Raw genomic sequence first — 15,146 nt, forward strand, 5'->3', positions numbered from 1 at the left:
AGCAGAAATGCCAAAATTATTCTCCTTCTCTGATTGGCAGAATCTTATTTGATAGGTTACAGTCCATTATCTTGTTTCTCTGTCACTAAATTAAACTTTCACTTCTTTAAAAATTTTGGCCAAACTTCGGAAAAGTAATAAGATATTTTTATTAGGGTGATGGCCTCTAATCCATAGACCCTGCCAATCTATCAGTAGATGCCTGCATAGGGGAGCAAGGTAGCAATTTTTGAACTATCTCTGTCCTCTTTCTTCCCTGCATGTGCCTAGATTGCCGGGTACATAGGATATGGCAGGATGAGAATAGTAGTTCATGCCAGCAGTACTGAAGTACACTGTTGTTGAAGTGGGCTGTTTCAACGGTCTATTGTCCTTGCTCCTTGTGAATTTTTTCTAAAGCTGGTGAAATGTATAGTAGTTAAGGTCATGTTCACATGTTACGTATATTTTATGGATTTTCCTATTGGATTTCAAGATGAATAATTTACAGCATATTAAAAGTAGCAAAGTGAGATATCTAGAAATCTCAAGGTTTTTTGGTTCAGCTTCTAGAGCCAAAGCCAGAATTTGTTTTAGAAGTGGGAAATATAAAGGAAATAGGTTCTGTTTCAGATGTCTATTATAATCAGTCCAATGTTTGATCGCAATGCTTGGACAGGCCGCACACCTCCTAATTCGATGTGATAGTGTCATATATTTCTATGAAGCTGTCACACTCAGGTTAGGAGATGGACGGCCAACCGATGCATTGTGATCCACCATCGGAACGGTTATCACGAACATCTGAAACAGAACCTATTTTCTCTATATTTCCCTTTTCTTTTTAAACCAATTCTGGCTTTGGCTCTAAAAGCTGCATAAAAAGCGCTCCCTTTGCTTTGTACAGAACTACAGTACTGAATATTTTTTTAATATACATGTATTTTTTTACACAAAAAAAGTCTAGTTTTGTTTTAACCATGAGCTACTAAAATTAAAGGGACATGATACTAAATTAGGAAGATTGTATTCAGAACATGGGGAAGTCGATATCTAAATATATCTGATGTATAATTTACATTTATCAGTCAAAGAATGTTACAATCTGTCCTCTGTCTACAAAGTTAAACATTGGTCATAAATCAGAGTAGCTGATGGTTTAAGAAAAAAAACGCCCCCTCACAGGTAGCCAAATCCTTTAAAATAGAAAGGGAAGTGGGAGATTGAGTATTTAAGTGCTACACAATATTGGATTCAGAAAATAAGTCTATTACATTTACAGAAAAAAAATGTGACAACCAATAATATTTCTGTGTTCCTTAACAGTGAGAAAGAGAAGGCTGGCCGACCTGGATGGCCCAATATTTCCAAAATGCCGAAGCGGGGTGTAAAACGAAGGTGAAGAGAGCACGACACAGCAGGACCCTTTCATTGAGAGTTTGTGGCAGGGTGCAGAATGCTTATATCAGAGTGAGAGCCCAACATCTGTATTTCATACCTCAGTACTCCACAATGCCAGACTTTATGCACCCAAATAGTGCAATATGGTGTCACCAAGGAGAAGAAATACACAACAACCCAAACTTCTGGAGATTCTTAACTACAGACCAACTGGATATTGTTAAACCTATTTTGCTATTGGTGTTTCTTGCATATTTGGGATCATCACATTGGTTATTCACATAAATACAGTTCAGTACATGACATTGTATGATCAAACAGTGAATAATGTCTTCTAACTATACAAATATAGAAAATACATTGAGTATCACTAACAGAAAGCCACACAAATGATAATAAACAGCTGTGTTAAAGGGAAATTGTCAGTGGATTCATGTTTCCTCAAACCATGGGCAGCTTGAATCGCAGCTTCACTGTATGGTTGCAACCAGGTATATTATTCTACTAGATGGTGGCCCGATTCTAACGTATCGGGTATTCTAGAATATGTAGGTAGTATATAGCACAGGCTATGTACTATATTGCACAGTGACGTAGTGTATAACACAACCGACGTAGTATATAACATAGCCACGTAGTGTATTGCACAGGCACGTAGTATATTGGTCAGCCACGTAGTATATAGCAGAGCCACGTAGTATATAGCAGAGCCACATAGTATATAACATAGCCACGTAGTATATTGTAGAGGCACGTAGTATATAACAGAGCCACGTAGTATATTGCACAGCCACGTAGTATATAACAGAGCCACGTAGTATATTGCACAGCCACATAGTATATTGCACAGCCACGTAGTATATAACAGAGCCACCTAGTATATTGCACAGTCGACGTAGTATATAACAGAACCGACACAGCCACATAGTATATTGCACAGCTACGTAGTATATAACACAGAGCACGTAGTATATTGCACAGCCACGTAGTATATAGCACAGCCACATAGTATATAACAGAGCCACGTAGTATATTGCACAGCCACGTAGTATATAACAGAGCCACGTAGTATATTGCACAGACGACATAGTATATAACAGAACCGACACAGCCACATAGTATATTGCACAGCTACGTAGTATATAACACAGAGCATGTATTATATTGCACAGCCACGTAGTATATTGCACAGTCACGTTGTATATTGCCCAGCTACATAGTATATAGCACAGAGATGTAGTATATAACAGAGCCCACACAGTATGTAACACAGCCCACGTAGTATATAGCAATGTAGGCACTATATGTGTGTTTAAAAAAGACTTAAAATAAAAAATAAACATATACTCACCTTCCGAAGGTCCCTTGAAGTCATGGCGCCTGTGTGCGGTGCAAGCGGCAGCTTCCGGTCCCAGGGTTGGTATGAGCGCAGGACCTGTGATGACGTCACGGTCACATGACCGTGACGTCATTGCAAGTCCTTCTCGCATAGCATTCTTGGCACCGGAACCTGTCGCTTGCACTGCCGAGGACAGCGCGCGACGTCGGACGGTGAGAATAACTTTTTTTTTTATTATTTGTAACATTAGATCTTTTTACTATTGATGCTGCATACGCAGCATCAATAGTAAAATGTTGGTCACACAGGGTTAATAGCAGCGTTAACGGAGTGCGTTACACCGCGGTCTGTTAACGCTGGCATTAACCCTGTGTGAGCGCTCAGCGCTGACTGCAAGGCAGTAAAGCAGCGGCCATTTCACTGCCAGACTATGGCCGTCACTGATTGGTCGTGGCAATGGTCGTGGGCGTTTTGCCATGACCAATCAGCGACTTGGATTTCCATGACAGACACAGGCCGCGACCAATGAATATCCGTGACAGACAGAAAGAAAGAAAGACAGAAGGACAGACGGAAATGACCTTTAGACAATTATATAGTAGCTGAAAGCTCCAGTATGTCTGAGAAAATATAACTTAACGATATAGCCGGCGCCATAGCCAGAAACCAGACTAGTCTGATACTGTCCCTGGCCAGCTCTTTACAGCACAGCTAGAGGTGATTGACAGGTCCCTCCCTATGTACATGCAAGGGAAAAACTTATCTATCATCTGCAACTGCGCTGGAAATAGCCAGCTGGAAGCAGAGCTGGAGTAGTCTAGTCTAAAGCTATGGTCCATGGCTGGATCTTTAAGTTATATTTCCTCTAGTTAAATACCTGGTTGCAGTTGTTCAGCCAGGCTGTGATTCCTAATCCCTGCAGTTTGGACAGCATGAATCCCCTGACAAGGTCCATCTAACCTACATCAAATTTAAGGAAACCACATTTTTTTTTTATTGATAATTTTTCAGTTTGTACCAGTTGTGAAAATATGATTTCTTTAAACAAACTTTATCTTTTTATAAATCTAAAAATATCGCCCAATTCAAACTCACTTTCCCACATGCCACATTTTTAGAAAAAAAAAATCCAAATTGACACTTGATTATACCACATATAAAAAACGATATTTTACGTGTTCTAACGTTCTATAAATGTATATGTATGCACACACTCATTTCAATCCATTAGTATAATTGTTATCACTATCATTCACCATTAAAGAAGCTCTCCAGTGAAGTTTTTTTTTGTTTTTAAAATGGGTGAATATGTACAATAGTGTATGATAATATACTCACCTACCACTGCCTGCGCTGGATACCAGAGAAGGCAGTGGTAGGTGAGTATAATAACACACACTACATACATATATGCTTCTTTAGTAAAAAAAAAAAAACTTCATGAGAGGGCTTCTTTAAATCAATAATGGCCATGCAAGAATCACAGCTTTATCGTCATCACCTTGCTGACTCACAAGTTTGCATAAAACATATAGCACACAATATTTACATTAAGATAAATGGAACCTTTTAAGATCTGATCTTGGCAGCACATTTTACAGCACATGAGTGTCCGCTTGCTCTCTGGAGGAATTAATATGTCAACATATCACATAATTGCACTTTATAATCCTATATTGTGAAATGTGTAGCTCACTGTAACTTCTCTGAAAAGGAATCTGTCAGTAGGATCAACACCTTCTAAGTCGCATGTATAGTGGTTTGCAAAAGTATTCACATCTCTTGACTTTTAATCTATTTTGTTACCTAGTGTTTAAATATTTTTGTAATCCAATTTGGGTGTGAGGCATCAGAACTAGCCTACATTTGTGAAGTAAAGTGAGGTGAGAAAAATATAGGTACAAATTCAATTTATAGGATAAAATAACTAAAAATTGGCATGTGCATATGTATTCACACCTTTTGCTATGAAGCCCCTAAAAATTTCTGGTGCGTGCACGCTGATTCATCTTGTGACAGACATTCTTGATAAAGGCCTGAAAGCTGAAATGTCGGAAATTTTGTCTTGTTCATGTCATATATCGGCTGTAAATAAAGATTCTCTTGTTACATGGAATATTCCCAAGAAATATCCCTTTTTTTGAGTCCTGGAGGTGTTTTCTACTACTGTATATTGTTTTTCCTTCTGGGCACCTACACTCATTGAATTAAGTGCAAAAGCTTCTCACTACCTCAATTATCTTCATAAGTCACATGCTTAGTGACGGGAAGCCCACGTGTGTCACATGGTCTGTCAGTATATACACTTTACCTTTTCTGAAAGCCCACAAAGGCTGCAACACCACTAAGCAAGAGGAACCACTAACCAAACGCCATGAAGACCAAGGAGATCTCCAAACAAGTCAGAGACAAAGTTGTTGAGAAGTACAAGTCAAGGATGGGTTATTAACAGCAAAAATATATTCTATCTATCTCAAATAGCTGATGATCCCCCGGAGCACCATCAAATCCATTATCAACAAATGGAAAGAACACGGTACCACAACAAACCTGCCAAGAGAGGGCACCCACACCAAAACTCTCAGCCCAGGCAAGGAGGGCATTAATCAGAGGCAGCACGTAGACCAAGATATCCCTGAAGGAGCTGCAGAGTTCCCAAGCAGAGACTGCAGTATCTGTTCATATGACTACAATAAGCCATACACTCCACAGAGGTGGCCTTTATGGAAGAGTGGGCACTTACACACAAAAATTGTAATGCTTGTTTTGAGTTTGCCATAAGACATGTGGGAGACTCCCCAAATGTATGGAGGAAGTTGCTTTGGTGAGATGAGATCAAAATTAAACTTTTTGGCCACCAAGGTAAACACTATGTCTGGCGCTAAACCAATACAGCTCATCACCCCAAGAACACCATTCTACTGTGAAACGTGGTGGCAGCATCATGCTGTGGAATGTTTTCTTTGGCAGCAGGGACAGGGAAAATGGTCTGAGTTGATGTTAAGATGGATGGTGCGAAATACAGGGATAGTCCTGAGCAAAACCTGTTTTAGTCTCTCAGTGATTTGAGACTGGCACGGAGGTTCACCTTCCAACAAGACAATGACCCAAAGCATACTGCTAAAGTTTAATTGGAAACTTGTAAATGTTTTGTATTGCCCTAGTCAAAGCCCAAATCTTAATTGAATTGAGAATCTGTGATCACACTTGAAGATTGCTGTTCACCAGAGGAAACCATCTAACTTGAAGGAGCTGGAGTAGTTTAACCTTGAGGAATGGGAAAAAATCCCAGTGGTAATATGTGGAAAGCTCATACAGACTTATCCAGAGCTACTTGCAGCTGAAATTACTTCTAAAGGAGGCTCTACAAAGTACTGACTTTAGGAGGGGGTGAATAGTTATGTACATTTATATTTTCAGTTATTTTGTCCTATTTGTTGCTTGCTTCACAATAAAAAGAAGACCAAATGGCCACAGTAGCCACGTTCTTTACATGAAATGATGGAAACACTAAAGAAGTGAAATTCCAGGTTGTGAGGTTGTAAAACACGAAAAATGTGAAGGAGTGAATACTTTCGCAAGCCACTGTAGGCCATTGGAAGCAGAATAAAATGATACCTTTATATCTGTGAACCGATGTCTTATACCAGAGAAATCCATGTTTTTCTTATATGTAAATGAGCTGTTCAGGACTATGGGCTGGACACTGATCTGCCTCCAGAGCTTATTTTAAATAAAAGGATGTGTTATCAATGTGATGTGTAATGGCCACTCTCTGCTCTCCTGATGTTACTGCAAAACTGTGTGTTGTTCTAACTGACACATCTGCAGGTTCCTCTCATTGCCTCAACTTCCATCTCACAGGCAGTCAGGGTTGTATTATTGTTACAATGCAGCAGACTTGTGAGAGCTGCAACAAATGTGTTTGCAATTAGACAAAGTTCAGCTCTACTGCACTGAGTTAGTTACATGTCCCATACAGATAACACCCCCTTTTATTAAAAGTAAGCTCCGGAGACTGATTCTCATGCAGATCGGTGTTCGGCCCATAGCCCTGAACAGCTCATTTACATATAAGAAAAATATGTATTTCTGTGTAATAAGACGTTGGTTCGCAGTTATCCAGGTATCATTTTATTCAGCTTCTTATAACCTGTATGCCCATATAGATGGCTTAGGAGGGCTGATACTACTGACCGGTTTCCTTTAAGGATGACTGCTGGGGGTTCCACTTACTGATATCTAGGCTGCCATTCATCAATATGCCGCAGCACCACAAGATGGCAGGAACCTCAAATCAATTAAAGGGGTTGTCCCATAACATGTAGCTATACAACTATGAAAATGGTTGGTATGAAAGTCACAAGCCAGTGTTGCCAGCCATTGTGCTGTTTCCATATAGAGCATTCTTATAACTAGTCGAGGCCTTCCTTTGTGCTAACTACAAACTAAATCAGATTTTCCAGTCAAAATGTATTTAATAATTGTTACATCCAAAAGTGAATATTATCATTGCTAAGCAATGCCCTATTACTGCTAAGTATTTTCATCTGCCATACATTTATTTGTGTGAAGCTTCTCTTTGCACACAGGTCTGATTCAACCATTGTTTGTAATGTATACTAGAATATATGAAATATTATAAAACATGATCACAGAGTTTAATATCAAAATCCTACTTGTGACAAAATTGCTGATGAGTACCATCAGTTGACATTAAGATTCTCAGTTCTTTACGAGGTGGTCTAATCTTGTGGTGAAAGTCTGCACTCACTCTGTGTCATTGCAGATTTCAGACTCCTCACAACGTATGCACTGTTCTGAATCCTTACAGTCTGCGCATTGCATGCTGTAAATTCTCAGATGTTGCTGATGAGAGCGGGTGGTTGTGTGATGAAAAGTATGCAATTTGCATAAATATGGTCACTTGCTGACTCAACATGTTCAACCTCGTTAAAACAACTGAATTGAACGAGGTCGAACACTTCTACTGTAGTTGGAATGTGGCTGCCCGCTGTTACGTGATTGCCCGCTTTTACCATTTACACCTGAGAAACCTGACAGCATGCAATGTGCACACTGAAAGGATTAAAAAGTCTGCAGTCACGTAGAATGATTGCAGACTTTTACCACAAGACCAGACAACCCACTTAACATTTCACTCAATCATAGTTATAGGGATATTTCAACCTAAGCAACCTTTCACCCATCCACTGGATATGTGATAGCCGTTGGATCAGAGTAGGCTGCTCAAACCCAATCAGTCGCCAAAATGGGGGACGCCAGAATCTAGCCTCAAGACCACAGCCAGGTGGGGATAGCTGCTACTTTATTCAGCTCCTTGCCGTGGTCTGCAGGCATTTGTTAAAAGAAATTGTAGTAAAAGCTTCACTTTTTCTTGCATAATTATTCTCCTTCATGTTTTACATTGCATGGCAAATCCGAGAAACCGTGCATATCTTTGCCATATGTAAAAATGAAGATGTTGTGTGCTGTGTTTAACAATTTACATGTACCCAAGACTCAATATCCTTTGATTATACAATAAATCATATGACTGTATAGTTTTGGTCATGTTTTATATTACTGATTAGATAGAAATAAAAATACATTTTAAGTATCTGTAAGAAAATGCAATACCTATATGTTAGGCTACGTTCACATTTGCGTTGTGCGCCGCAGCGTCGGCGCCGCAGCGCACAACGCAAACAAAAACGCGGCAAAACGCACGCTAAAACGCTGCGTTTTGCGCCACATGCGTCGTTTTTGGCCGAAAGTTGGACGCAAAAAAAATGCAACTTGATGCGTTTCTTGCGTCCAACGCTTGCGGCCATGCGGCGCAAAACGCAGCACAACGCATGTCCATGCGCCCCCATGTTAAATATAGGGGCGCATGACGCATGCGGCGCCGCTGCGGCGCTGACCGCAAATGTGAACGTAGCCTAAGAAAGAACTTGGCACGCTAAGGGCATGTACGCACTCCATCTTTGCAGTACCTATTGAGATTGTCAAGCGGAAGATGCTTCAAGAAATCGCTGGTGGAGTTATTCCTGAAGCTTCTTTTTTGTTTACTGGTGTTTTTTATGACAGCGTTGCTACCGGCCTTTTCTTTTTTTATCTTTTACGATGTATACAATAGTGAACGACTTTCAAGCAGAATATACCTGAAGAATGGTCAGGTTACTTCTTTTACCCACTTTGCAGCTGAAGCCGTCAAAAGAAGCTGAAAAAGACTGAAGTTATGAACAGCAAGTCATTGTCAGTGTTTTAACATGGTGAATGAGTAGTTTTATTTTTCCAACTTGAAAGAAATTCACAACTGATGCTTTGTCTTATAGCCTAGACCTTTTCAGACATACATATTGTGATGGTATGTTCATCCAGCTCTCCTACATGAAGCGCACATAATACATCACCCAGCTTTGCGCATAGACTTTCCCCTGCTCCTAGCATTGTGATGGTATGCCTTTCAGCTAACCCCCAACTTACTGTGTGATATTTATGACCTTGTTTACTTAGTCTTGATTGTATGCATCTGGTCGACCCTTAATTCTCTGACCAAGATGAGCAGAGACCACTCCTCTCTGCTCCACACCTGACCGCACTTAGTTTTCCATATATTGCATAGCACAAGTCCGCAGGACTTTAGTCTGCAGTGTGATTTCTAGAAGTGTGTTCTAAAAGTGTGGATTACATTAGAATTAAAACCTGAATTGAACCTGAAGGGAACTGGCCAGTCACTGTAAACAATGTTTCTGTTTGTTGTCACTTTTACCCCTATAATCTTTCACTTTCTGCAACCTCCCCCAATCCCCACACCAAGTAAGGAACTGTTCATCTCCTCTTCAATCCTCCCCATCCATCTCACCTCCTCCTCAGAACTGTTCCTTAACATACAATCCTCTGTCTCAAAGCACAGGCAGCCCCCTCACGCTCTCTCCTGCTCCCACCTGCTAACACTATCTCTGCTCCTTCTCACTGCTGGTGATATCTCTCCAAATCCTGGTCCTCCTCACCATATTCCCACAGTCATTTCTACCTCCCATCCACGCTCCATCACAAACTTCCGTAACCTCTCTAACCTTATACCCATTCGCCCAGCCCCCGCTTCCCCAGTCCCACTAACAGGAGCTCTGTGGAACGCTCGCTCTGTCTGTAACAAGCTTTCCTACATCCATGATCTTTTTGTTACTACCAAACTTTCCTTCCTCGCCATCACCGAAACCTGGCTCACCCCTTCTGACACGGCCTCCCCTGCTGCACTCTCTTACGGTGGCTTCCACCTTTCTCACACACCCCGCCCCAGCAGCAAGCATGGTGGAGGAGTTGGTTTTCTCCTGTCAGATAACTGCTCCTTCACCCCAATCCCACTGCCACCCTCTGTTACCCTCCCTTCCTTTGAGGTGCACTCTGTGCGCATCTACTCCCCCTCCAACCTCCAACTGGCTGTCATTTACCGCCCCCCAGGGCCAGCCACCACCTTCTTTGACCACTTCACCACCTGGCTACTTCATTTCCTTTCTGCGGACATCCCCACTATCATCATGGGCGATTTCAACATACCCATTGACACTTCCCTCTCAGCTGCCACTAAACTTCTATCTCTCTCTTCCTCCTTCGGCCTCACTCAATGGTCTTCTGCAGCCACTCACAAAGATGGTCACACACTGGACCTCATCTTCACACGCCTCTGCTCCCTATCTAACCTCTCTAACTCGCCTCTTCCTCTCTCTGACCACAACCTTCTCACATTCTCATCTCTCTCCACTCCATGTCTAGAGTCCCCACCCCACAAACTTTCACACCCTCGCAGAAATCTTAAACATCTTGACCTACATTCATTCTCTGAATCCCTCCTCCCTCTCACAGACATAATTTCCATACACAATGCGGATGACGCTGCCGCTCTATATAACACCACAATAGCTGTAGCTTTGGAATCTGCTGCCCCACTTACACATACCAAAGCTCGCAAAATCAACAGACAGCCCTGGCACACCAGCCTGACCAAAGAACTGAGGCGAGCTTCCAGGGCTGCTGAGCGCAGATGGAAAAGATCCCACTCCAACGACCACTTAATCGCATTCAAACAGTCCCTCACTACTTTCAAGACCACACTCGCCACAGCTAAACAAACCTACTTCTCATCTCTCATATCCTCCCTGTCTCACAACCCTAAACAGTTATTCAACACCTTCAATTCTCTCCTCCATCCCCCAGCACCTCCTCCCTCCTCACTTATCTCTGCTGAAGACTTTGCCTCATTCTTCAAGCAGAAGATTGATAACATCAGAGACAGTTTTGGTCAACAAGCCCCAGAGCCCTTCCTCCCAACTTCCCTACCCTCCACCTCCAAAACCAACTACTCCACCATTACAGAAGATCAACTCGCCACTCTACTCTCAAGATCGCATCTCACCACCTGTGCACTTGACCCGCTCCCAACCCACCTCATCCCAAACCTCACCACAATCTTCATCCCAACCCTAACCCATCTCTTCAACCTATCACTAACAAATGGTGTTTTCCCCTCAAGCTTTAAACATGCCTCCATCACACCTATCCTCAAAAAGCCCTCTCTTGACCCATCCTCTGTATCTAGTTATCGCCCTATATCACTTCTCCCCTATGCCTCAAAACTACTGGAACAACACGTCTACCTTGAACTGTCCTCCCATCTCTCTTCTTGCTCCCTCTTTGACCGCTTACAATCTGGCTTCCGGCCACACCATTCCACTGAAACTGCCCTAACTAAGGTCACCACTGACCTTTTAACCGCCAAGAGCAAGCGACACTACTCTGTTCTCCTCCTCCTCGACCTGTCGGCTGCCTTTGACACAGTGGACCATTCCCTATTATTACAGACCCTCTCATCCCTTGGCATCACAGACTTGGCCCTATCCTGGATCTCATCATACCTAACAGACCGGACATTCAGCGTCTCCCACTCACACACCACCTCCTCACCTCGCCCCCTCTCTGTCGGAGTCCCACAAGGTTCAGTCCTTGGGCCCCTGCTCTTCTCCATTTACACCATTGGCCTGGGACAGCTCATAGAATCTCATGGCTTTCAGTATCACCTCTATGCTGATGACACACAGATCTACATCTCTGGACCAGATATCACCTCCCTACTAACCAGAATCCCTCAATGTCTGTCCACTATTTCATCCTTCTTCTCCGCTAAATTTCTGAAACTTAACATGGACAAAACAGAATTCATCATCTTTCCCCCATCTCATGTGACCCCCCCAACGAACCTATCCATTACAGTAAATGGCTGCCCACTCTCCCCAGTCCCACAAGCTCGCTGCCTCGGGGTTATCCTTGACGCTGATCTCTCCTTCAAACCACATATCCAAGCCCTTTCCACTTCCTGCCGACTTCAACTCAAAAATATTGCACAAATCCGTTCATTCCTCAACCAAGAATCTGCAAAAACCCTAGTCCATGCCCTCATCATCTCTCGTCTTGACTACTGCAACCTCCTGCTCTGTGGCCTCCCCTCAAACACTCTCGCACCCCTCCAATCTATTCTAAACTCTGCTGCCCGACTAATCCACCTGTCCCCCCGCTATTCTCCGGCCTCTCCCCTCTGTCAATCCCTTCACTGGCTCCCCATTGCCCAGAGACTCCAGTACAAAACCCTAACCATGACGTACAAAGCCATCCACAACCTGTCTCCTCCTTACATCTGTGACCTCATCTCCCGGTACTTTCCTACACGCAACCTCCGATCCTCACAAGATCTCCTTCTCTACTCCCCTCTTATCTCCTCTTCCCACAATCGTATACAAGATTTCTCTCGCGTATCACCCCTACTCTGGAACCCTCTACCACAACACATCAGACTCTCGCCCACCATCGAAACCTTCAAAAAGAATCTGAAGACCCACCTCTTCCGACAAGCCTACAACCTGCAGTAACCACCGATCAACCAACCGCTGCACGATCAGCTCTATCCTCACCTACTGTATTCTCACCCATCCCTTGTAGATTGTGAGCCCTCGCGGGCAGGGTCCTCACTCCTCCTGTACCAGTTATGACTTGTATTGTTCAAGATTATTGTACTTGTTTTTATTATGTATACCCCTCCTCACTTGTAAAGCGCCATGGAATAAATGGCGCTATAACAATAAATAATAATAATAATAATAATAATACAGGTGATTCTCACAAAATTAGAATATCATCAAAAAGTTAATTTATTTCAGTTCTTCAATATAAAAAGAATCTTTTCTAATGCATATTAGCTATAGCTAAGCCAGATCTTTAACCCCTTCACGCCACAGCCCTTTTTCGTTTTTGCGTTTCTGTTTTTTGCTCCCCTTCTTCCCAGAGCCATATTTTTTTATTTTTCTGTCAATATGGCCATGTGAGCACTTGTTTTTTGCGGGACGAGTTGTACTTTTGAACAACACCATTGGTTTTACCATATCGTGTACTCGAAAATGGGCAAAAAAGTGCAGTGAAATTGCAAAAAAAGTGCAATTCCACAACTGTTTTGGGGATTTTTTTTACTATGTTCACTAAATGCTAAAACTGACCTGCCTTTATGATTCTCCAGGTCATTATGAGTTTGTAGATACTAAACATGTATAGGTTGTTTTTTATTTAAGTGGTAAAAAAAAATGCAAAGTTTGTTGAAAAAAAGAAAAACTCACAAAAAACCTTATATTCAATACCAAAACGGAGTCCTAGAACAAAAAATCTGGAACAAAGTTTTCAGCTTTATTTATTAAAAGTTATATTTTAGGGGTCCTTGTGTTTTTGGTTTCTTTTTTTGAAAAAAAGAAAAGCATCATTTTCCGAGACCAGTAGAGTCTCCATTTTTCGTGATCTGGGGTTGGGTGAGGGCTTATTTTTTGCGTGATGAGCTGATGTTTTTAATAATATCATTTTGGTGTGGATCTTTTGATCGCCCGTTATTGCATTTTAATGCAATGTTGCGGCAACCAAAAAAACATAATTCTGGAGTTTTTACTTTTTTTTTCGCTACGTCGTTTATCGATCGGATTAATTATTTTTATATCTTGATAGATTGGGCGGTTCTGAACGCGGTGACACCAATTATGTGTATTTTAAATTTTTTTTAATTGTTTTATTTTGAATGAGGCGAATGGGGGCGATTTTGAACCTTGCGAAAGTATTCGGCCCCCTGGAACTTTTCAACCTTTTTCCACATATCATGCTTCAAACATAAAGATACCAAATGTAAATTTTTGGTGAAGAACCAGCAACAAGTGGAACACAATTGTGAAGTTGAACGAAATTTATTGGTTATTTAAAATTTTTGTGGAAATTCAAAAACTGAAAAGTGGGGCGTGCAATATTATTCGGCCCCTTTAACCCCTTAACGACCGCCGATACGCCTTTTAACGGCGGCAGTTAAGGGTACTTAAACCACAGCGCCGTTAATTAACGGCGCTGTGGAAAAAGTGAATAGCGCCCCCCAGAGTCGGATTTTCTCTGGGGTCTCGGTTGCCGGGGGTAGCCAAGACCCCAGAGAACATGATTCGGGGGTTTTTTACCGACCCCCGAGTTGCGATCGCCGGTAATTAACTGTTTACCGGCGATCGCAAAAAAAAACCCGCGATCTCCCTTTTAATTTATCTGTCCTCCGATGTGATCGCACATCAGAGGACAGAGAAATGGGGTCCCCGATAGCCCCCCGATACTCACCTGTCTCCCCCGGTGCTCCTCGTGGCTCCCGATGGGCGCCGCCATCTTCTTCCGGCAAAAAAAATGGCGGGCGCATGCGCAGTGTGCCCGCCGGCCGGCACCCGGAGGATCTTTGGGGTCTCTGCTGCCGGGGGTAGCCGATACCCCAAAGAACATGATCGGGGTCGGTTCTTACTGACCCCTGTTTTGAGATTGCCGATAATTAACTGTTTACCGGCGGTCGCAAAAAAAAAAGAAAAAGAGATCGGTCATTCTCTATCCTCTGATGTGATCGCACATCAGAGGACAGAGAAATAGGGGGATTCGGGGGCCCTGCTATACTTACCGGTGTCCCTGGGTCCTCCTGCGTCCCCTGCTGCCCGCCGGCTTCTTCCTATGGAAAGAAAATGGCGGGCGCATGTGCAGTGCGCCCGCTCTTTGCTGCCATCTGCCGGCCGGTAGGAGAGAGGAGTTGGGGCTAAAATTAGGGTTAGGGTTAGGGTTGAGGCTAAATTTAGGGTTAGGATTAGAGTTGGGGCTAAATTTAGGGTTAGGGCTAGGGTTAGGGCTAGGGTTAGGCTTCTTTCACACTTGCGTCGGTACGGGGCCTACCGACGCACGTTGTGAAAATTGTGCACAACGTGGGCAGCGGATGCAGTTTTTCAATGCATCCGCTGCCCAGTCTATGTCCTGGGGAGGAGGGGGCAGAGTTACGGCCACGCATGAGCGGAAATGGAGGACGCGACGTATAAAAAAAGGTTACATT

The 15,146-nt window shown here is 42.8% G+C and overlaps 1 protein-coding gene across 5 annotated transcripts in view; it reads left to right on the forward strand.

The window, feature by feature from the left end:
- Positions 1-8,274, forward strand: part of TMOD1 (tropomodulin 1) — a 123,225-nt gene extending 114,951 nt beyond the window's left edge. For 4 of the 5 annotated variants that reach the window (XM_077250687.1, XM_077250681.1, XM_077250672.1 and 1 more), the window contains one exon: positions 1,306-8,274. Coding sequence is in view for 3 of the 5 variants with exons in the window: in XM_077250672.1 (XP_077106787.1) it covers positions 1,306-1,370 (65 nt within the window). In the remaining 2 variants the exon portion in view is untranslated. The remainder of the gene's footprint in view (positions 1-1,305) is intronic. The other variant, XM_077250694.1, reaches the window with a different exon arrangement.
- The last annotated feature ends 6,872 nt before the right edge of the window (positions 8,275-15,146 follow it).

This window comes from Ranitomeya variabilis, chromosome 1, assembly GCF_051348905.1.
Source record: "Ranitomeya variabilis isolate aRanVar5 chromosome 1, aRanVar5.hap1, whole genome shotgun sequence".
Lineage (NCBI taxonomy): Eukaryota > Metazoa > Chordata > Amphibia > Anura > Dendrobatidae > Ranitomeya > Ranitomeya variabilis.